This window comes from Salmo trutta, unplaced genomic scaffold, assembly GCF_901001165.1.
Source record: "Salmo trutta unplaced genomic scaffold, fSalTru1.1, whole genome shotgun sequence".
NCBI classification, from domain to species: domain Eukaryota; kingdom Metazoa; phylum Chordata; class Actinopteri; order Salmoniformes; family Salmonidae; genus Salmo; species Salmo trutta.
Genome location: NW_021822911.1, coordinates 17,400,836 through 17,425,955, shown reverse-complemented (window position 1 = coordinate 17,425,955; position 25,120 = coordinate 17,400,836). Strand labels below are relative to the sequence as shown.

The window sequence follows — 25,120 nt, the reverse complement described above, 5'->3', positions numbered from 1 at the left end:
GGCGCTGACGGAAACATGGATTACCACAGATAACACTGCTACTCCTACTGCTCTCTCCTCGTCTGCCCACAGTTCCCGCTCAGCCCAGTCAAAACTGTTCGCTGCTCTGGCACCCCAATGGTGGAACAAGCTCCCTCACGACGCCAGGACGGCGGAGTCAATCACCACCTTCCGGAGACACCTGAAACCCCACCTCTTCAAGGAATACCTAGGATAGCATAAAGTAATCCTTCTAACCCCCCCTGCTTAAAGGATTTAGATGCACTATTGTAAAGGGGTTGTTCTACTGGATATTATAGGTGAATGCACCAATTTGTAAGTCGCTCTGGATAAGAGCGTCTGCTAAATGACTTAAATGTAATGTAAACAATAGCCCATAATGACATCACAATACCCCAGAATGACAAAGCAAAAACAGGTTTTTATAAATGTTTCAATTGTAACAAAAACAACAACTGAAATATCACATTTACATACAGTACCAGTCAAAAGTTTGGACACACCTACTCATTCAAGGGTTTTTATTTTTTCTATTTTCTACATTGTAGAATAATAATGAAGACATCAAAACTATGACATAACACATATGGAATCATGTAGTAAGCAAAAAATGGTTATATAAATCAAAATATATTTTATATTTGAGATATTTTAAAGCAGTCACCCTTTGCCTTGATGACAGCTTTGCACACTCTTGGCATTCTCTCAACCAGCTTCATGAGGTAGTCACCTGGAATAAATTTCAATTAAATGTACATTTTTGGAATTTCTTTCCTTCTTAATGCATTTGAGCCTATCAGTTGTGTTGGGACAAGGTATGGGTGGCTCGCATGAGGATTGCCACAGGAAAGGAAGATCGAGAGTTACCTCTGCTGCAGAAGATACGTTCATTAGAGTTAACTGCATCTCAGATTGCAGCCCAAATAAATTCTTCATAGAGTTCAAGTAACAGTCAACATCAACTGTTCAGAGACTGCGTGAATCAGGCCTTCATGGTTGAACTGCTGCATGCAAAAAACACTGTTTACAAAAGCTTTGTTATTAAAGAACAAGAAAGCCAGCACACTGTTTACAAAAAAAAAGTTTTTCTTTCAAAAACAAGGACATTTCTAAGTGACCCCAAACTTTTGAACGGTAGTATACATCTACATGATGTATTGTTACACCATATAGGAGCAGTATAGACCTAATCTGTTCATTATATACACTTACATTATGTATTGTAACACCATGTAGGAGCAGTATAGACCTAGTCTGTTCATCATATACATCTACATGATGTATTGTTACACCATGTAGGAGCAGTATAGACCTAGTCTGTTCATTATATACATCTACATGATGTATTGTTACACCATGTAGGAGCAGTATAGACCTAGTCTGTTCATTATATACATCTACATGATGTATTGTTACACCATGTAGGAGCAGTATAGACCTAGTCTGTTCATTATATACATCTACATGATGTATTGTTACACCATGTAGGATCAGTATAGACCTAGTCTGGTCATTATATACATCTACATGATGTATTGTTACACCATGTAGGAGCAGTATAGACCTAGTCTGTTCATTATATACATCTACATGATGTATTGTTACACCATGTAGGAGCAGTATAGACCTAGTCTGTTCATTATATACATCTAAATGATGTATTGTTACTCCATGTAGGAGCAGTATAGACCTAGTCTGTTCATTATATACATCTAAATGATGTATTGTTACACCATGTAGGAGCAGTATAGACCTAGTCTGTTCATTATATACATCTAAATGATGTATTGTTACACCATGTAGGAGCAGTATAGACCTAGTCTGTTCATTATATACATCTACATGATGTATTGTTACACCATGTAGGAGCAGTATAGACCTAGTCCTATACCTAGTCCTATATTATTTTATACTAATACAATTGCTCAGAGAAAGAGATTTAGTGTAACATGTAATTCTCAAAAGGTAAGGGTCTGAATTATTGCCACCCATGTTTTCAATGCTCCAGCACCCTCCTCTTTGGAGGATAATGACACTGAAATGTTTCATGAGATTAGAGAACACATTGCGTGGGATCTTAGACCATTCCTCCAAACAGAATCTCTACAGGTCCTCAATTTCTTTTGTCTGCGCTTGTGGACTGCCCTGTTCAATTCAAACCACAGGTTTTCAATGGAGTTCAAGTCCGAAGACTGAGATGGCCATTGAAAATGTTGATTTTGTACCCAATTAACCATTTCTTCGTGGATGTTGATGTGTCTTGCTGGAAGATCCACTTATGGCCAAGTTTCAGCCTCCTAGCAGAGAGGTAACCAGGTTTTGGGCTAAAATATCCTAGTAGTGGGTAAAGTTAATTTATTTATTTCATACAGTAATTTTTGCTCATCTTTATCAAGGGTATCAATAACTAGGTGCTTATTTTGATATCTAGTTATTTGACTGAATCAGAAATACAGATGTGGAGGAGATGTAGAGTTTGTTTTAAATTCTCATAAAAAATCTGAACTAATCAAACAACACTTGTTGCTCTTTGTAAGTGTTGATATAATATTCATATGTAATAGAGAGAACAAAACGTTTCCCTAAACTGCTTTATAATATTATAATTCAATGAAGAAGAAAAATAGTTGTCCCTCCTCAACTGCGTTTCCTCCCTCCAGACAGCAGATGGCGATATGTGTCTTTCAGGCGATGTTTCTAGTGTGACGTATAATCTAGTGGACGGAACGCTTCTTCAACAACTGCAGCCACCTCGGTAGCTCGCTAGCCGACAAAGTCGGAACATTCAAGCAGTTTAGACAATTTCGTGGTTTAATTGCCACTGTGATTTAAACATAGTACTCCATTTTATGTAATATTTACGTTGTAAGTCAACTAGCTGGCTGGTTAAGTTAGCACTAGTCTAGTCGCTAATGCTAACTAGCTATTATCCCCGACCATGAGTTCACTAAGCTACTCTCCTCCTGTTAAAGAAGAGGTCTGCTGGACGGAGAAAGAAGCTCTGGTGAAAGAGGAGGAAGAAGAGGAGGATGTTACAATACAAAAACAAGTAGAGGGTGAGACTGTTACAGTGAAAGAAGAAGAGAAAGACGTTGCGGAGAAAGAAGAGGAAGGCGTTACAGAGAAAGACGCCTTCAGAGAGGAGGAGGATGTTACTGTGAAAGAAGAGGAGGAAGATGCAGTTTTTGGAGTGAAAGAGGAGGATGAAGTGAAAGAAGATGAAGACGTTTTTGGAATGAAGGATGAAGAGGGGGAGATTACTGTCACATTAGAGGAAGAAGAGAAGACTGGAGAACTGATTAACACCAGTAAATACAGTGAGTACTATCTTATAAAACAGGGACACAAGCCATTTTCAAGTCTTGCCATAGACTTTCAAGACGATTTATGTCCAAACTGTAACTAGGTCACTCAGGAACATTCAATGTCATCTTGGTAAGCTCCTCCAGTGTAGATTTGGCCTTGTGGTTTAGGTTATTGTCCTGTTAGGACAGTTTTTTTGCATTCAGATCGCTGAAATGCTCTCTACCTACGTAACATTTAGTGTCTCCTTATGTTACGCTGGTAAAATAGTTTTCATGGGCACAGAAATCCTAAATCATTTCAGAGTTTGCTAAATCCTATGGTTCTAACCGAGTCACCTTAACTTTATTGACAACACCCAAATGGATACTGTCATTAACACGGTTCTTCAATAATTACTCATAATTCTTAATACTGTAGCTGTTTAGTTACAGTCACATGTTCAACTATCATCAGCTGATCCAGGAAATCATTTTCTGAATGACAGTCAAATGACAAACATCACGATATGCAACAACAACCAAAGTGCTTCTTCATTCATTACTCTGGTAAAGACAGTTATGCCGTGCTCCACGTTGGATCCAACATCCCTAACAAATTGATGTTCATAGTGTTATTGTCTGGTTGATTTACAGTAGGGTCTCGTTAGTCTGTTTGGACACAGAGATATTTAGCTCATAATGTGTAGAGAACTGTTCCTTGATGGATAGGCTATTGTACAACACACAGAGCTATTTTCCTTTATTCAGGACATTTAGAAAGACAACACATTACAGAGTAGCCTAGTGGGATTATTCACAAAATTATCTGGTGATCAGGTTATGAAATGTCATGACAAAGACATTTTAGTTTCCATGTTTCACCTGAAACATTAAATAATTTATAGTCCTAGGTCTATGTTGTTGTTAGGTGAAGTTATGGGTCCTACAGTAGGTCTATGTTGTTGTTAGGTGAAGTTATGGGTCCTACAGTAGGTCTATGTTGTTGTTAGGTGAAGTTATGGGTCCTACAGTAGGTCTATATTGTTGTTAGGTGAAGTTATGGGTCCTACAGTAGGTCTATGTTGTTGTCAGGTGAAGTTATGGGTCCTACAGTAAGTCTAACTTTATTGTTAGATGAAGCTATGGGCCAATTTGGGTACACTTAGTTTGCAAACGCTCATTGACAGACTGGTAGCAAAGTTAGCCAAAGAGCATTTTACTGGTTAAAGTGTTTTTTTTTTAAAAGTATAAAGCAGTTGATTTGCGACAACACATATTATATTAAGCAGGACATTCAAAGGAGCCTTTCAATTATAATCCAAAGTAGTGTGAAATGTACTCATAAGCAACCTGGAAATGGCGGCTATTTTTGCTGGCAGCCTGTAAGTTTCCCCACTGTGGGGAATTAGTGAATAGACAACAGAGCTTCATGTTTCCTTGAGTAGTGTAACCGATGTGAAATGGCGAGTTAGTTAGCGGTGGTGCGCGCTAATAGCGTTTCAATCGGGTGACGTCACTCGCTCTGCGACCTGAAGTAGTTGTTCGGTGGCTTTTGTGGCGCGATGGGTAACGATGCTTCGTGGGTGTCAGTTGTTGATGTGTGCAGAGGGTCCCTGGTTCAAGCCCAGGTTGGGGCGAGATGAGGAGACGGACGGAAGCTATACTGTTACATGTGGCACTCCTGATCTTTCTCTGTAATATTCAGAATACCTTGTGAAAAACCAAAATCTTTTCGCACCATTTTTGCTCCAGGCAGATATACTACCTCCATAACTAGTGGTTTCCTCATTACCAGATATACTACATCCATAACTAGTGGTTTCCTCATTACCAGATATACTACATCCATAACTAGGGGTTTCCTCATTACCAGATATACTACATCCATAACTAGGGGTTTCCTCATTACCAGATATACTACATCCATAACTAGCGGTTTCCTCATTACCAGATATACTACATCCATAACTACTGGTTTCCTCATTACCAGATATACTACATCCATAACTAGTGGTTTCCTCATTAGCAGATATACTACATCCATAACTATCGGTTTCCTCATTAGCAGACATACTACATCCATAACTAGTGGTTTCCTCATTACCAGATATAGTACATCCATAACTAGTGGTTTCCTCATTACCAGATATACTACATCCATAACTAGTGGTTTCCTCATTAGCAGATATACTACATCTATAACTAGTGGTTTCCTCATTACCAGATATACTACATCCATAACTATCGGTTTCCTCATTACCAGATATACTACATCCATAACTAGTGGTTTCCTCATTACCAGATATACTACATCCATAACTAGTGGTTTCCTCATTACCAGATATACTACATCCATAACTAGTGGTTTCCTCATTACCAGATATACTACATCCATAACTAGTGGTTTCCTCATTACCAGATATACTACATCCATAACTAGTGGTTTCCTCATTACCAGATATACTACATCCATAACTAGTGGTTTCCTCATTACCAGATATACTACATCCATAACTAGTGGTTTCCTCATTACCAGATATACTACATCCATAACTAGTGGTTTCCTCATTACCAGATATACTACATCCATAACTAGTGGTTTCCTCATTACCAGATATACTACATCCATAACTAGTGGTTTCCTCATTACCAGATATACTACATCCATAACTAGTGGTTTCCTCATTACCAGATATACTACATCCATAACTAGCGGTTTCCTCATTAGCATGGAGGTGTTTCTGCAACCAGATATACTATATCCATAACTAGCGGTTTCCTCATTACCAGATATACTATATCCATAACTAGCGGTTTCCTCATTAGCTTGGAGGAGTTTCTACAACCAGATACAGTGCCTTGCGAAAGTTTTCACCCCCTTGGCATTTTTCTTATTTTGTTGCATTACAACCTGTAATTTAAATGTATTTTTATTTGGATTTCATGTAATGGACATACACAAAATAGTCCAAATTGGTGAAGTGAAATGAAGAAAAAAATTCAAAACAATAAAAAAACTAAAAGTGGTGCGTGCATATGTATTCACCCCCTTTGCTATGAAGCCCCTAAATAAGATCTGGTGCAACCAATTACCTTCAGAAGTCACATAATTAGTTAAATAAAGTTCACCTGTGTGCAATCTAAGTGTCACATGATCTGTCACATGATCTCAGTGTATATATACACCTGTTCTGAAAGAGCCCAGAGTCTGCAACACCACTAAGCAAGCGGCACTATGAAGACCAAGGACCTCTAGCTTTATGGAAGAGTGGCCAAAAAAAAACTTTTAGGGACAGACGTTCTGCTAGCGGAACGCCTCACCAATATCCAATGGTAGAGCGTGGCGCAAAATACAAATACCTCAAAAATGCTATAACTTCAATTTCTCAAACATATGACTATTTTACACCATTTAAAAGACAAGACTCTCGTTAATCTAACCACATTGTCCGATTTCAAAAAGGCTTTACAGCGAAAGCAAAACATTAGATTATGTCAGGAGAGTACCCTGCCAAAATAATCACACAGCCATTTTCAAAGCAAGCATATATGTCACAAAAACCAAAACCACAGCTAAATACAGCACTAACCTTTGATGATCTTCATCAGATGACACTCCTAGGACATTATGTTATACAATACATGCATGTTTTGTTCAATCAAGTTCATATTTATATCAAAAAACAGCTTTTTACATTAGCATGTGATGTTCAGAACGAGCATACCCACCGCAAACTTCTAGTGAATTTACTAAATTACTCATGATAAACGTTCACAAAAAACAGAACCATTTTTTAAAGAATTATAGATACAGAACTCCTTTATGCAATCGCGGTGTCAGATTTTAAAATAACTTTTCGGCGAAAGCACATTTTGCAATATTCTGAGTAGATAGCTCGGCCATCACAGGCTAGCTAATTTGACACCCACCAAGTTTGGTGCTCACTAAACTCAGAATTACTATAAGAAAAATTGGATTACCTTTGCTGTTCTTTGTCAGAATGCACTCCCAGGACTTCTACTTCAACAACAAATGTTGTTTTGGTTCCAAATAATCCATAGTTATATTCAAATAGCTTCGTTTTGTTGGTGCGTTGAGGTCACTATCCGAAGGGTGACGCGCGAGTGCATTTCGTGACAAAAAATGTCAAAATATTCCATTACCGTACTTCGAAGCATGTCAAACGCTGTTTAAAATCAATTTTTAGCTATTTTTTCATAAAATAGAGATAATATTCCAACCGGGCAACGTTGTATTCATTCAAAGGCTGAAAGAAAAAAATGGAGTAGTCTCGTGGACGCGCATCTCCAGTGTCACTGTCCCCAGCCTGACCACTAACAAATACTCCTGCTGTTCTTCACCCAGAGACAGCAGACACCCCATTACACTTTCTGGCGCCTTCTGAGAGCCAATGGAAGCCTTAGAAAATGTCACGTTACAGCACAGATGCTGTATTTTCGATAGAGATTCTACAGAAGGACAATAAATTGTCAGACAGGGCACTTCCTGTATGGAATCTTCTCAGGTTTTGGCCTGCCATATGAGTTCTGTTATACTCACAGACACCATTCAAACAGTTTTAGAAACTTTAGAGTGTTTTCTATCCAAATCTACTAATTATACGCATATTCTAGTTTCTGGGCAGGAGTAGTAACCAGATTAAATCGGGTACGTGTTTTATCCTGCTGTGAAAATACTGCCCCCTATCCCAAATAGGTTAAAGAAAAAAATAAGCAAACACGTTTGGTGTTTGCCAAAAGGCATGTGGGAGACTACCCAAATATATGGAAGAAGGTACTCTGGTCAGATGAAATGAAAATGTAGCTTTTTGTCCATCAAGGAAAATGCTATGTCTGGCTCAAACCCAACACCTCTCCTCACCCCGAGAACACCATCCCCACAGTGAAGCATGGTGGTGGCAGCATCATGCTGTAGGGATGTTTTTCATCTGCAGGGACTGGGAAACTGGTCAGAATTGAAGGTATGATGGGTGGCGCTAAATACAGGGAAATTCTTGAGGGAAACCTGTTTCAGTCTTCCAGAGATTTGAGACTGGGACGAAGGTTCACCTTCCAGCAGGACAATGACCCTAAGCATACTGCTAAAGCAACACTCGTGTGGTTTAACCTGTTATGACTAGGGGGCAGTATTTTCACGGCCGGATAAAAAACGTACCCGATTTAAGGGGAAACATTTAAATGTCTTGGAATTGCCTGGTCAAAGCCCAGACCTCAATCTAATTGAGAATCTGTGTTATGACTTAAAGATTAATGTACACCAGCTGAACCCATCAAACTTGAAGGAGCTGGAGCAGTTTTGAATGGGCAAAAATCCCAGTGGCTAGATGTGCCAAGTTTATAGAGACATACCCCAAGAGACTTGCAGCTGTAATTGCTGCAAAAGGTGGCTCTACAAAGTATTGACTTTGGGGGGGTGAATAGTTATGCACGCTCAAGTTTTCTGTTTTTTTGTCTTATTGTTTGTTTCACAATAAAAAATATTTTGCATCTTCAAAGTGGTAGGCATGTTCTGTAAATCAAATGATACAAACCCCCCAAAAATCTATTTTAATTCCAGGTTGTAAGGCAACAAAGTTGGAAAAATGCCAAGGGGGTGAATACTTTTGCAAGCCACTGTATACTACATCCATAACTAGTGATTTTCTCATTAGCATGGAGGAGTTTCTGCAACTAAATTGTGTGTGCATCGCCCTTGTGCGGCAATTTTAGCAAACACAGGAAGGGGCCTATATTGGTGACCAAAAGTTGCCCGGCACACTGCTTAGGGGTTCAGTAACTGTGAAAACGTATTTCTAGCCTACAATCATCGATGTTACTAATGATGTGAAAACAAGACAAAATATTGTTGCTCACTTGACTGTCGTAATATAATTGTAACATTCATTACAGATGTCAATTGTTGTACAACATCATGGCTATGCTGTTGGCATCACCTTTTATAGTGGATTTCTGCTGTTGTTGGCCTTTAACCATCTGTCTGTCTTTTTTGTTCACACAGGAGAGAGAAGTGACTATCGAGGATCCTCTGGGGAGCCTCAACAAGCTCATGATGCTGATGTGGCAAAGAAAAGTCTCTCCAGATCAAAACACCTCAAGAAACACCAGCAGAGACCCACAAGGAAGAAAACTCACCGCTGCTCTGACTGTGGGAAGAGTTTTGTTTCTTCAGGACATTTAAAATCACACCAGAGAACACACACGGGAGAGAAACCTTATAGCTGTGCTCAATGTGGGAAGAGATGCACTCAGTCAACAGACCTTAAAAAACATGAGAGAATACATACAGGAGAGAAACCTTATAGCTGCTCTGACTGTGGAAAGAGTTTTGTTTTTTCAGGACAGTTAAGATTACACCAGAGAACACACACGGGAGAGAATCCTTATAGATGTGCTCAATGTGGGAGGAGTTTTACTCAGTCAAGCAGCTTGATAGTACACCAGAGAACACACACAGGAGAGAAATCTCATAGCTGTGATCAATGTGGGAAGAGTTTTGTTTCATCTAGCACTCTGACTACACACCAGAGAACACACACGGGAGAGAAACCTTATAGCTGTAATCAATGTGGAAAGAGTTTTTCTCAGCCAAACGGCCTGATAGTTCACCGGCGAGTACACACAGGAGAGAAACGTCATAGTTGTGATCAATGTGACAAGAGATACTCTGATAAAAGATCTCTGATTAAACATCAGAAAATACATGGAGTTGTTTCATGATATCAATGAATTAATGTCACAATGTAGAATGTCAATTTAAATGCATCTCTAAAATGTAACTGACTGTCTTCTGCAGGTTGTCTTCTAATCAGTGAGTTAAATTATATCTCCCATTTCCATGATTTTTTAAAAAGTTGTGTTATTTTCAACTGCACATTACCTGATTTCCCCACTAATTGATATATCAGTGATTTATTGTGATGTATGCAGCCAACTGACAATTTGTGGGTACAATTATATTGACATTGTTGCCCTGCTTTTAGAATATCAGGGTTAATTGATTAACTTTATATGTGTACGTTGTATTGACCTGCTCCCTTATAAGTGAATAAAGATTTAGTTTAAGAATAACTCTGACTTGTGTGATAAGTTTGTCTCCTCAATTGATATTAAAGAAATTAACCACCACATTTGGAAAAAAAACTGCCCTGTCCTGAAAATTCGGGGGGGGGGGGTTCTTCCCAATATGAGAGGAGTTGCTAAATTTATTGAATAAACCTTTTTCCATAAAGTTAGAGTGAAACCCACCTTCTAACAAGTTCTTCGAAGAACAACCTTTTGGGGATGTTTTTCATTGACCAAGAACCCTACGGTTCTTAGGGGATCTGAGAACAACTCCAGTTGAACCCTTCATTTTTAGAGTGTAGTCGGCTCTATTTACTCTCAGATTCAAACATGATGATTAGCATCAACGATCAAGTCAGCTGCTGCTGCTCCAATACAGTATGAGGTGAGACGGTGAACTGATGTTGAACCGGGCAGTCAGCTGCTGCTGCTCCAATACAGTATGAGGTGAGACGGTGAACTGATGTTGAACCGGGCAGTCAGCTGCTGCTGCTCCAATACAGTATGTGGTGAGACGGTGAACTGATGTTGAACCGGGCAGTCAGCTGCTGCTGCTCCAATACAGAATGAGGTGAGACGGTGAACTGATGTTGAACTGGGCAGTCAATCAATCATTCTGTACTATGAGTCTATCAAATAAAATTTTATTAGTCACATGCGCCGAATACAACAGGTGTAGACCTTACAGTGAAATGCTTACTTACAAGCCCCTAAACAACAATGCAGTTTTAAAAAGTACAAATAACAATAAGAAATAAAAGGAACAAGTAATTAAAGTGCAGAAGTTAAATAACAATAGCTAGACTATATACAGGGGGTACCGGTACAGAGTCAATGTGCGGGGGCACTGGTTAGTCGAGGTAATTGAGGTAATATGTACATGTAGGTAGAGTTATTAAAGTGACTATGCATAGATGATAACAGAGTGTGTGTGTGTGTGTGGGGGGGGGGCTTCCTCTGACACCGCCTAGTATAGAGGTCCTGGATGGCAGGAAGCTTGGCTCCAGTGATGTACTGGGCTGTACGCATTACCCCCTGTAGTGCCATGTGCATGGAGTAAGAGCAGTTGCAATACCAGGCAGGGATTGAACCAGTCAGGATGCTCTCGATGGTGCAGCTGTAGAACCTTTTGAGGATCTGAGGACCCATGCTAAATCTTTTCAGTCTCCTGAGGGGGAATAGGTTTTGTCATGCCCTCTTCACGATTGTCTTGGTGTGCTTGGACCATGATAGTGTCATGATGTTGCCCCCTTTGGGTAAAGCGAGCACAGTTGACCCCCCTCCCCCTGCACCAGGCCTTTTCTATGCACCATCCCCCGACCTCTATACTTCTGACACCAGGCTCTGTAAGAGCGGTCGTGAATTCCTATGAGGAGATTCTCTCCTCATGGCCACAGTATAGAGACAGAGTGGGTTTCATAGAGAACAAAGGAGTTCTTCCACCTCACAGAACTGGAGAACCGAACGACATTTATGTTCTGGAGAAGGTATAAAAGATTGGTGAAGAATCCAGCTACGAACTGGTCCGTTTGGTACAATTTTGTGAAACTCATGAGAGACAATACTGCAACATTACCATAATCATGTTTATAGAAGAGTCTCAGGTATGAGACTTACATCTAATGGTTGTATAAAATGAATGAATAAGGATGAAGCTATTTGTGAAATTGTGTAATGTGATTTTGGACTGTTTAATGAAGAGAACTCCAATTCCCTTTGGAGTTTAACTAAATCAGAGGACTGCCCATGAACACAGACAGGACCCGGTGTCATGAGACAGCCTTTTCCTGCTCTTCTGAATAAAACCCCCACCTAGGTTTTCTATCACCAGACCGAGCTTACCTCAATTACGAGATGGCTAAAGGTTGGAGACCAGCTTACCTCGATAACGAGAGGGCCAAGGTTTGACCATGCATTTCTCTTGATGAACTTTTAACCATACCACATGGTTAAACTCTTAGACTAATGATACCGACAGAATAAGAACAAGTCTTTGATATTAATTACTAGTCTGCAGCTAGGAATTCGGTATCATTGAACCCGAAGACCAACAACCGCCGAAACAGCTATTCTATAATGACATGAATGAATGTTACTCTGAACTATCCATTCTAACCACGACAGAGAGCGAGAGAGGGCGGACAAACTCTCCAACAGAAACTAACTTTTCAACAGAGATCCCGATAACACACTGAGCGTAAATCTATATATTGATTACAATTACTCCCGAATGAGTGAGCGTTCATGTGCAAAGGATTAGCATTTCAATTGTTATAATTATCAACTCTGTAGTGTCTTCTCAGCTGACCCCCACTCCTCTTTTGTCTAAGAAGCCGCCATGCCGGTTTAGCCCACTAGGGCACATTCCCCTATCATTTCTTTGTAACCATTGTTTGTTTGTTATGCATTTCTGTGAATTACTTAGTTAGTAAATAAATGATTTTAAGACAATTGATGTATGGATGACTCATAGTGAAGTTCGTGCAGATAACCAACAATTTACGACGTTTGGAATTAAACTGACGCGAGGTAAAGAATACGTCATTAATCAGAAGACTAATTGATCAGATATTAAAATATCTGAAAGTTATATTAGGAAAATTCTAACTTTGTAATCTGAATATTTTCCTTGGTGCCCCGACTTCCTAGTTAATTACAGTTACATGATTAATCAGGTTAATCGCGTAATAATAATTACAGAGAGTTATTTGATAAATATGTCTTCAGTTTTAATGATGCCAAAGACACAACAATAGTTTGTTAGTGATGTGGACACCAGGGAACTTGAAGCTCTCAACCTGCCCCACTACAGCCCCGTCAATAAGAATGGGGGCGTGCTCGGTCCTCCTTTTCCTGTAGTCCACAATCATCTCCTTTGTCTTGATCACTTTGAGGAAGAGGTTGTTTTCCTTGCACCACACGGCCAAGTCTCTGACCTCCTCTTTATAGGCTGTCTAGTCATTGTTGGTAATCAGGTCTACAACTGTTGTGGCATTGGCAAACTTAATGATGGTGTTGGAGTCGTGCCTGGCCGTGCAGTCATGAGTGAACAGGGAGTACAGGAGGGGGCTGAGCACGCACCCCTGAGGGGCCCCTGTGTTGAGGATCAGCGTGGCGGATGTGTTGTTACCTACCCTTAAAAAACATGAGCTGGCTCACACCCAGAAAAATTGTTTGTGTGGAGGTGCTGACTAACGGCAAAAAAACTATCAAAATAAAAAAAGTCGCACACTCCATGTTTAAACTCCCAGCAATTTAATGGGTAGTGAGGGGTGTGTCACAATGATAATGGGTAGTGAGGGGTGTGTCATAATGATAATGGGTAGTGAGGGGTGTGTCATAATGATAATGGGTAGTGAGGGGTGATGTCATAATGATAATGGGTAGTGAGGGGTGTGTCATAATGATAATGGGTAGTGAGGGGTGTGTCATAATGATAATGGGTAGTGAGGGGTGTGTCATAATGATAATGGGTATTTACCAACGTTTCGGCATCACTGTGCCTTCTTCAGGGTGATGTCATGAATACTTGAACCAGGTTATGTAGACAAACAGTGCAGTTAGTGTAACCAATGACAATAGTAAGGGCTGTGTCATAATGATTAAGTTAATTCAAATTAATTACTGAAACTGTTAAATAGTATATGACATATTAAATATTTGACTGTATTTTTATCATATAGAAACATCATGGAATATTGTACATCATATTAAATATATTACTCTATTGTTATCATATAGAAACATCATGGAATATTGTACATCATATTAGCATCAACATACATTATTGTTTCATTCAATTTCACATAATAAGGATATTTCATATTTTCAAGTTCAGAAGTCAGAACCCATCACCTGCTATGTAAAAGAGACAGAAGAATGCACAATGGTCAATGCTATCTGGGATCCTTGGGACATCCCTACCCTAAACGCTAACCTTAACCCCTAACCTTAACCATTTTAAATGTCAACTTCAACCAGCTAGGGACGTCCCAAGGATGTATCTCTACCTGAAAATACACGATCTAAGTGATTGATAGTTGGTATTCAGCAGTCATAAAGCCTTATTTACTTTAATGAACTACTAAAATAGTGAATTTGTCAGACAGTATAGACAGCAGCTCTACACTTTATTGACTGACTGATCCATTCATCCTTCCATCCCTCCTCAGCCTTCCTCTCCTCTGAAGACCCAGTGAGGGTGGAGCTCAGTCAGAGAGCTGTTGAGGGACTGGCTAGGAAGAACACTTCTACAGCCAGAGAGGTGAGAGGTCACACATGGTTTAGATGGTAAATATTTATGTTCCCTTAGCGGTTCATCACATCAGCTAAAGGGAATATGTTCCATCTATGTTTATTTACATTAGTGCAAATTGTCCACTGATATTGGTGTAATTTCTCACCCCTTTTGGCTGTATGAAAGTTAATTTCCCCTCAGACACACACATTTGTTCTTTGATAATATGAAGGTAATTTGTATCAAATATACTTTTCCACTCATTCACCCCATCTCTTTACATTGCTTATGCATAATCAGTGGCCTGACTGCATCCAGACTGTCAAAGGCCCATCCTGGTAGATCTGAACCTAATGCAGCTTGGAGTGATCGGATGACAGAAGTCACATTTAGGTGCCAGGTGTAACTGAGGCCATAGATGCTCCATATCAATTACTTTGAGTGTTTTATATAATATGACTAAATGTGTTTCTGTGTTGCAGGGGCAGTCAAGAAATGGAACGGCAAGGCCACAGAACATGACATAATCAGAGCTGTGGGAGACCACCTCAAGCCCCTGGTAGAGCCGGGGGTGGTGTTTACCACTCCACCACGCCTTCAGCAGGCTGGAAAAGGGATAGTTTTTCATATTAAGATGGACCAAGAAATGTGTTGCTTTTACACATATTTGTTCATTGGTTTAGCAAGAGTCTGTTGATTGGTCAGTCATTGGGTTCATTTGTTTGCAATATGTTCAAATCAAATTAAGCTTTATTTATCCAGCACATTTCAGACATGATGCAATGCTTCACAGGAAAAAACAATTAAAATAAACAAATACTTAGTACACAAACATAAAAGGATAAAAAAAACTAATGAGCATTCTAAGGAAATGCCATTGATTAAAAGATTAATTGGATGCAACATCCAACCCAAAATATCAGCTTGTTTTACCACATTGTTGTTACGTTCCCCAGCAGGGAAAAATCTAAAATGTCACTTATGAAGAAGAGGGACAACAACCACAACTAAACAGGTGGGGTTTTAGAAGGGGTTCTGATAGACACTATGGGGGTGTCCACTGAAAGTTGACTAGTAACAACAACTGGGACCTAAAAGACACCCACCATGAGACCCACTAAATCTGCCCAAGAAAAGGCAAACAAAAGAAAAACACACACCAAACTTAAAGACAGGAAGCAAACCAAAAAGGTGACGCAACTAAAGGTGTTGACTCTCCACATGTATCAAGACAACTGGAGCACTGGGCCAGACACTCTTAAATAGAACCTGGACCAGCTCAGGTGAAACACCTTCCCACTAACGAGATGGACAAGCCAGCACAGGTGTAACACATACTGACTAACGAGGTGACACCAATCAGTGCGTCCTACGTGCTAACGAGCTAGACGGGCTAACGAGCTAGACGTGCTAACGAGCTAGACGTGCTGAAGTCCAACCTCAAAACATAAAATGGAAAAACCAAAGACTAACACCTTAAAAGTTTGCTCACCATCATCAGAAAACAACTTCCATTTCACATTATAATCAACTACAATGCTTCCCCTTCACTAATATAAACATGGTGTCTACTGGCTGTCAACAATTAAAAACAAGAAAAAAAACATTTTTTCCCCCACTAGCTTCTAGACCTCTCGAACGAGACCAAACAAAACTAATCTCCAATACGAAAAAGGTGCAAGTCAAAATAAATTGTGATCCATAGCAACTCACTGGCTAAACGCAAAACACAAAACTTTTTGACTGCCCACCCTTGAGACAATCAGCAACCAAGTTGTCCTTACCACGGACATGTCGGATTTCAAGAGGAAACTCCTGCAATATCCCTAGTAACTTTCCACCTCACTGCAGAGCTTCTCTCTCTTTTCAGGGTTCACTAGATAGGCATGTTGTTGGATCAGGGCCCAGTCCCCAATGTCATGCTCTAGTACATTTGGGTTGGCACATCTGAGAATGAACCCTGATATTATAAAAGCAGGGCAACAATGTCAATATAATTATACCAAAAAATTGTCAGTTGGTTGCATAAATAAATATCATTACTAAATGTTACATGAAATGTAAATATGAAATAGCCCCAATGTCAAAACACAGTTTTAAAGTGTCCAAATCAATAACCAATATGCAGAAACAGTTTGGGAAAAATTGAAAACCTAAACATAACATATGCTATATACACAAACATCTGCCACAATAATCATATTACTTGAATTTTTTTAAAACAAGCACCTTATAAACTGCACAAGCACCAGAAACGCTGTTGTTTTGACAAGTAGCAATAAATCACTGAAATCGATTAGGGGGGAAAATCAGGTTGTACGTGCTGTTGAAACTAACACAACTAAAAAAACACATGGAAATGGGAGATATATTTCACCTCACTGGTTAGAGGACAACCTGCAGAAGACAGTGAACTACATTTTGGAATGATGCATTTAAATGTAGGGGTCGCTGAACAAAGGAACACAACACTTATTTGTCATAACTCATCGATATCATGTTGAAATCATTTGTGTGACAGAAGGGAGATGAGGTTGCACGTCCTGTTAAAACTAACAGCTCAAAAAACACACGGAATCTGGGAATAATGTGTACATCCCTGGTTAGAGGACAATTTGTAGAAAACAGCTAGCTACATTTTGAAGTGTTGCATTTTGATTCCAGTGGGTCACCAACGTAGTAAGTATAACACATCTCTTTTGTTGTTAGTCACTTTTTGTTAAATCACATAAATAGTACTCTTCCAATTCAGAGCCTGGATTTTCCCCCTGAGGCTAATATCCATATCATGTTGAAATCAATAGAACAGGGGACAAACGTTTAGGGTTCTACATTGTGACATCATTAAAATACTCCTACTACAATGTTAAAACATTCTACATTGTGATATTAATTCATTGATATCATGAAACAACTCCTTCATGTATTTTCTGATGTTTCATCAGAGATCTTTTATCAGAGTATCTCTTCCCACATTGACCACAGCTATAAGATTTCTCTCCTGTGTGTGTTCTCTGGTGTACAGTCAGAGAGCCAGATGTAGTACATCTCTTCCCACATTGATCACAGCTGTAGGGTTTATCTCCTTTGTGTGTTCTCTGGTGCACTGTCAGGTGGCCAGATTGACGAAAACTCTTCCCACATTGACCACAGCTATAAGATTTCTCTCCTGTGTGTGTTCTCTGGTGTAGAGTCAGATAGCTAGATCGAGAAAAACTCTTCCCACATTGACCACAGGTATAAGGTTTCTCTCCTGTGTGTATTCTCTGGTGTTGAGTCAGATCTCCAGATTGACCAAAACTCTTCCCACATTGACCACAGCTATAAGGTTTCTCTCCTGTGTGTGTTCTCTGGTGTACAGTCAGAGAGCCAGATGTAGTACATCTCTTCCCACATTGATCACAGCTGTAGGGTTTCTCTCCTGTGTGTGTTCTCTGGTGCACTGTCAGCTGGCCAGATTGACAAAAACTCTTCCCACATTGACCACAACTATTAGGTTTCTCTCCTGTGTGTGTTCTCTGGTGTAGAGTCAGATAGCTAGATGAAGCAAAACTCTTCCCACATTGACCACAGCTATACGTTTTCTCTCCTGTGTGTGTTCTCTGATGAATTTTAATGCCTGCTGATGAGGTGAATCTCTTCCCACAATCAGAGCAGCTGTGAGTTCTCTTCCCTGTGGGTCTCTGCTGGTGTTTATTGAGGTGTTCTGATCTGGAGAGACTCTTCTCTGCCTCGTCAGCATCATGAGGTTGTTGAGGCTCCCCAGATGATCCACGATAGTCTCGTCTCTCTCCTGTGTGAACAACAAAGTCAGACAGATGATATAAAAGCCCACAACAGCGGTAATCCACTGTAAAAGGTGATGCCAACAGCGTAGCCATGATGTTGTACAACAATTGACGTCTGTAATGAATGTTACAAATATTTATTCATTTCCAGGTTGCTTATGAGTGCATTTCAGTGCATTTCACACTACTTTGGATTATAATTGTAAGGCTCATTTGAATGTCCTGCTTAACTTGTTATGGATAGGGGGCAGTATTTTCACGGCTGGATAAAAAACGTACCCGATATAATCTGATTATTACTCCTGCCCAGAAACTAGAATATGCATATAATTATTAGCTTTGGATAGAAAACACCCTAAAGTTTCTAAAACTGTTTGAATGGTGTCTGTGAGTATAACAGAACTCATTTGGCAGGCCAAAACCTGAGAAGATTCCAAACAGGAAGCGCCCTCTGACTATTTCTTGGCCTTCTTGATCATCTCTATCCAAAACAAGGGATCTCTGGCATAACGTGACATTTTCTAATGCTCCCATAGGCTCTCAGAAGGCGCCAGAACTTTTAATGATGACTTTGCAGGCCATGGCTGAAAAACAGTAGCACATTTGGATAGTGGTCGATCTGAGAACAATGAGACTGGGGGTGCGTGCACGAGCCGGCACCATGTTTTTATTTTTTCGTCTTTGAACGAAAACAGGATATCCCGTCGGAATATTATCGCTTTTTTTGCGAGAAAAATCGCATAAAAATAGATTTTAAACAGCGTTTGACATGCTTCGAAGTACGGTAATGGAATATTTTGAATTTTTTTGTCACGAAACGCGCCGGGCGCGTCACTCTTCTTTACCCTTCGGATAGTGTCTTGAACGCACGAACAAAACGCCGCTATTTGGATATAACTATCGATTATTTGGAACCAAACCAACATTTGTTATTGAAGTAGAAGTCCTGGGAGTGCATTCTGACGAAGAACAGCAAAGGTAATCCAATTTTTCTTATAGTAAATCTGAGTTTGGTTAGTACCAAACTTGGTGGGTGTCAAAATAGCTAGCCATGATGGCCGGGCTATCTACTCAGAATATTGCAAAATGTGCTTTCACCGAAAAGCTATTTTAACATATAAGTCATTTAGCAGACGCTCTTATCCAGAGCGACTTACAAATTGGTGCATTCACCTTATAAAATCGGACACCGCGATTGCATAAAGGAGTTCTGTATCTATAATTCTTAAAATAATTATGTTTTTTGTGAACGTTTATCGTGAGTAATTTAGTAAATTCACCGGAAGTGTTCGGTGGGAATGCTAGTTCTGAACGTCACATGCTAATTTAAAAAGCTGGTTTTTGATATAAATATGAACTTGATTGAACAAAACATGCATGTATTGTATAACATAATGTCCTAGGAGTGTCATCTGATGAAGATCATCAAAGGTTAGTGCTGCATTTAGCTGTGGTTTTGGTTTTTGTGACATTATATGCTAGCTTGAAAAATGGGTATCTGATTATTTCTGGCTGGGTACTCTGCTGACATAATCTAATGTTTTGCTTTCGTTGTAAAGCCTTTTTGAAATCAGACAGTGTGGTTAGATAAAGGAGAGTCTTGTCTTTAAAATGCTGTAAAATAGTAATATGTTTGAAAAATTGACGTTTTCGGATTTTCGAGGACTTTGTATTTCGCGCCACGCCCATCATTGGATATTGGAGCAGGTGTTCCGCTAGCGGAACGTCTAGATGTAAGAGGTTTTAATATAATGTTTGCTACAGTATTAAGAATTATGTGTAATTATTGAAGAACCACATTAATGACAGTATCCATTTGGGTGTCAATAAAGTCAATCTTTTTTTATTTCATTTTTTTTATTTCACCTTTATTTAACCAGGTAGGCTAGTTGAGAACATGTTCTCATTTACAACTGCGACCTGGCCAAGATAAAGGTGGATCAAGGAATCACCGGCAGCAAGAGCAACATTGTTGGTATATACAGAGAAAAGAGTCGGTCCGAGAATTGAACCCTGTGGTAGCTTCATAGAGACTGCCAGAGGTCCGGACAACAGGCCCTCCGACTTGACACACTGAACTCTGTCTGAGAAGTAGTTGGTGAACCAGGCGAGTCAGTCATTTGAGAAGCCAAGGCTATTTGAGTCTGCCGATAAGAATATGGTGATTGACAGAGTCGAAAGCCTTGGCCAGGTTGATGAAGACGGCTGCACAGTCTTTTATCGATGGCGTTTATGATACAGTGAGGGAAAAAAGTATTTGATCCCCTGCTGATTTTGTACGTTTGCCCACTGACAAAGAAATGATCAGTCTATAATATTAATGGTAGGTTTATTTGAACAGTGAGAGATAGAATAACAACAAAAAAATCCAGCAAGGGATCAACTACTGCTTTTCATCATATGACAAGGGTAACAGATGTCCATCCGCTTCCCCCAAACCAATCCTGTGATCTCCTCCCGTCCACCCAGCACATCCCACAGCCACTCTGTCTTTCTACAGATCTCACTCCTTTATATACTCTGTGTCTGATCTATCATGTCTTTAATATCTCAATGTTCAAAGTTTAGCCCGAATCCAACAGTCATAAAGTTATACTCCCTTTCAGTCGGTCAACTTCGGTACAACATACTATGGGAAAATACAATCATTCCCCATGCCGACCCAAACGGATACTAGTGGGGGGGGGGGGGGGGGGTTATTCTGGTTAGGTTGGGGCGGCAGAGTAGCCTAGTGGTTAGAGCGTTGGACTAGTAACCAAAAGGTTGCAAGATCGAATCCCTGAGCTGACAAGGTACAAATCTGTCGTTCTGCCCCTGAACAAGGCAGTTAACCCACTGTTCCTAGGCCATCATTGAAAATAAGAATTTGATCTTAACTGACTTGCCTAGTTAAATAAAGGTTAAAAATAAATTAAGGTTATGTTGATGACTGGCTCCCTCTAGTCAGGTTATAGTGATGACTGGCTCCCTCTAGTCAGGTTATATTGTCCTTTGAGAAGGTTTTTAAACAAAAGTTTCAAACCAATTCATGAATGTAATTGAATCTAGGTATGTAATGGCATGAAAAAAAAATTGGCTGAATATTATACAATGACTTATCAACAGCTCTAATAATTTGCCCCCCACAGGAAATCTTCACTGGCAAATCTAATCCAGGCACTTGTCATCTCCCGTCTGGATTACTGCAACTCGCTGTTGGCTGGGCTCCCTGCCTGTGCCATTAAACCCCTACAACTCATCCAGAACGCCGCAGCCCGTCTGGTGTTCAACCTTCCCAAGTTCTCTCACGTCACCCCGCTCCTCCGCTCTCTCCACTGGCTTCCAGTTGAAGCTCGCATCCGCTACAAGACCATGGTGCTTGCCTACGGAGCTGTGAGGGGAACGGCACCTCCATACCTTCAGGCTCTGATCAGGCCCTACACCCAAACAAGGGCACTGCGTTCATCCACCTCTGGCCTGCTGGCCCCCCTACCTCTGAGGAAGCACAGTTCCCGCTCAGCCCAGTCAAAACTGTTCGCTGCCCTGGCACCCCAATGGTGGAACAAGCTCCCTCACGACGCCAGGACAGCGGAGTCAATCACCACCTTCTGGAGACACCTGAAACCCCACCTCTTTAAGGAATACCTGGGATAGGATAAAGTAATCCTTCTAACCCCCCCCCCCCCCCCCCCCCTTAAAAGATTTAGATGCACTATTGTAAAGTGGTTGTTCCACTGGATATCATAAGGTGAATGCACCAATTTGTAAGTCGCTCTGGATAAGAGCGTCTGCTAAATGACTTAAATGTAAATATACTATATAGCCCAGAAACCTGGTTAAACTATCATTATGACATCATGGATGAATTCTAGAATATACTATATAGTCTAGAAACCTGGTTAAACTATCATTATGACATCATGGATGAATTCTAGAATATACTATATATCCTAGAAACCTGGTTAAACTATCATTATGACATCATGGATGAATTCTAGAATATACTATATATCCTAGAAACCTGGTTAAACTATCATTATGACATCATGGATGAATTCTACAATATACTATATATCCTAGAAACCTGGTTAAACTATCATTATGACATCATGGATGAATTCTAGAATATACTATATAGCCTAGAAACCTGGTTAAACTATCATTATGACATCATGGATGGCCAGTCCTTGTACTCATAGTGTAGTGAATTCAGGGGGTAGCCCTGAGCTGAACGCAAACCTGGGTCCAGCAACTGTCAAGCTAACACCTTATAACTGTTACACCAAGATGTCTGAACTTCTTGAAGAGGTCGCTAGGTGTTGAGTTACGGTTGCTACAATAGCTTTCTCTATGAATTTTAGAGTGGTTACACTTCACCTTCCGCCATCCCTCAGCTGGTTACCAAACCAAGCCTCTGGGCAGCCATTTTGTTACTGTTTAAAAAACCCACACAACCCATCAATCTGCAGTTCATACAATAACAAAGCTGTAATTCCACCACTGTTTTGGTAATAAGATGATTATGGGGTTGGAGAAATGTAACTACAGACAGACAGACCTATGGATGCAAGGATTGACCATCCATGATATCAACATTATAGTTTTAACCATGTTGAGGCTATACAGTGTTGGTTTACATTGTTTCTAAACATTGGAGTAAAAAAAAAACTTTTTGGGGGTTCTGATGCGGTACAACAGTTGAACTAAGCTATAAATAAATATTTTATAAGTCACAAAATGGATGTAGCAATTGCAGATTTCCGCTTTAACACCAAACATCAGCTCAACAACTGCAGAGTTTGTGCCTCTGTTTTTAAGACAGTACTTACTAGTATTAATCAGGGAACGGTTTCTCAAAACCATCTTATTGCTAAGTTCACCGTTAGAACCATTGGACGCCTTAAGATGTTCAACGTTGGATGTCTTAAGATGAGTTTGGGAAACCGGACCTAGATGTCCAGTTTCCTCCTCCTTTCTCGATGTAACAGTCAAATCCCCCTCTTCCTCTTTCACTCCAAAAACGGCATCATCCTCCTCTTTCACTCTGAACGCGTCATTTTCTTCTTTCACTGTAACAGCCGCACCCTCTACTTGTTTTTGTATTGAAACAGCCTCCTCTTCCTCTTTCACGAAAACGTTCTGCCATAGTCCCTCTTTCTCTGTCCAGTAGACCTCTTCTTGAGCAGGAGAGTAGCTCAGTGACCGCATGGTCGGAGATGTTAGCTAGCTAGGCTAATGCTAACTTAACCAGCCCGCTAGCTGACTAATAACAACAACACCGTAAATATGAAATTAAATCGGAGAACTAACTAGACGACAGAAGTGGGTTTTAAACACAGTGGCTAATATACACTAACGCGTCTAAAGAGCTTTATCGGTTCGGCTATTTTGTCTAGCAAGCTACCGAGGTGGCTGATTAACTGTTGCTGCTGTTGAAAGAAGCGTTCCGTCCACTACATTATACGTCACACCAACAGCATTACCTTAAATTCCCAGACCGCCATCTGCTGACTGGAGTGGGTAACGCAGTTGAGTAAAATGTTTGTTTTAATTTCAGACAAAAAGTTAAAGGGTAGGAATAAGGGACAACGCTGGTCCTAAAATATTCATTAGCCCCCCCCTAAATAAATCAATATCAGTCAATATATTTTTTCTGTGATTCATTTTTTTCGTGAACAGTTACATCGCATCTTAAACTTCTTACCGGGCCGCACTAGGACCAGGGGAGGCTGCTGCTGCAGTAGTGACTGTTAGACTTTCTTCAGAAATACTAGGAGAGAGGGGTACCCCTACACAGAACTGAACTGGATCAAAGATGGAGGACAGAAATACTAGGAGAGAGGCGTACCCCTACACAGAACTGAACTGGGTCAAAGATGGCGGACAGAAATACTAGGAGAGAGGGGTACCCCTACAAAGAACTGAACTGGATCAAAGATGGCGGACAGAAATACTAGGAGAGAGGGGTACCCCTACACAGAACTGAACTGGGTCAAAGATGGCGGACAGAAATACTAGGAGAGAGGGGTACCCCTACACAGAACTGATCTGGATCAAAGATGGCGGACAGAAATACTAGGAGAGAGGGGTACCCCTACACAGAACTGATCTGGATCAAAGATGGCGGACAGAAATACTAGGAGAGAGGGGTACCCCTACACAGAACTGAACTGGATCAAAGATGGCGGACAGAAATACTAGGAGAGAGGTTTTTATTTATTTATTTAATTTATTAACAGTAACATGCAAAACATAAACATAACAGCCAGAGGGATTCCAAAGAAATGAGAAAAAAATTAAATAAAACTATTCCACATTAGATCAAATCAAATACAGACATATAGCGAATACATTTTTTTGACATTTTGTTTTGTATACGTTTTAAGGACTCTAAATAGTTTTCCACATCAGATAAAAAAAATTAAGAAAAGGGGCTTTTTCTTCATACATTTTGATTTGTGAATGAAACATTTTCCTAATAAAATAAAGAGATTTATGATGTACCCCTACACAGAACTGAACTGGGTCAAAGATGGCGGACAGAAATACTAGGAGAGAGGGGTACCCCTACACAGAACTGAACTGGATCAAAGATGGTGGACAGAAATACTAGGAGAGAGCGGTACCCCTACACAGAACTGACCTGGATCAAAGATGGAGGACAGAAATACTAGGAGAGAGGGGTACCCCTACACAGAACTGAACTGGATCAAAGATGGAGGACAGAAATACTAGGAGAGAGGGGTACC

General features: G+C 40.1%; 1 protein-coding gene across 1 annotated transcript in view; it reads left to right on the top strand.

Moving 5' to 3' along the window:
- Positions 1–3,268: 3,268 nt before the first annotated feature.
- LOC115186685 (zinc finger protein 271) overlaps positions 3,269–25,120 on the top strand; it is a gene marked incomplete at its 5' end in the record, with an annotated part of 58,950 nt that continues 37,098 nt past the window's right edge. Inside the window, 3 exons of the mRNA XM_029746225.1 lie at positions 3,269–3,317; positions 9,304–9,646; positions 9,731–9,936. Of these exons, the coding sequence (XP_029602085.1) occupies positions 3,269–3,317; positions 9,304–9,646; positions 9,731–9,936 (598 nt within the window). The remainder of the gene's footprint in view (positions 3,318–9,303; positions 9,647–9,730; positions 9,937–25,120) is intronic.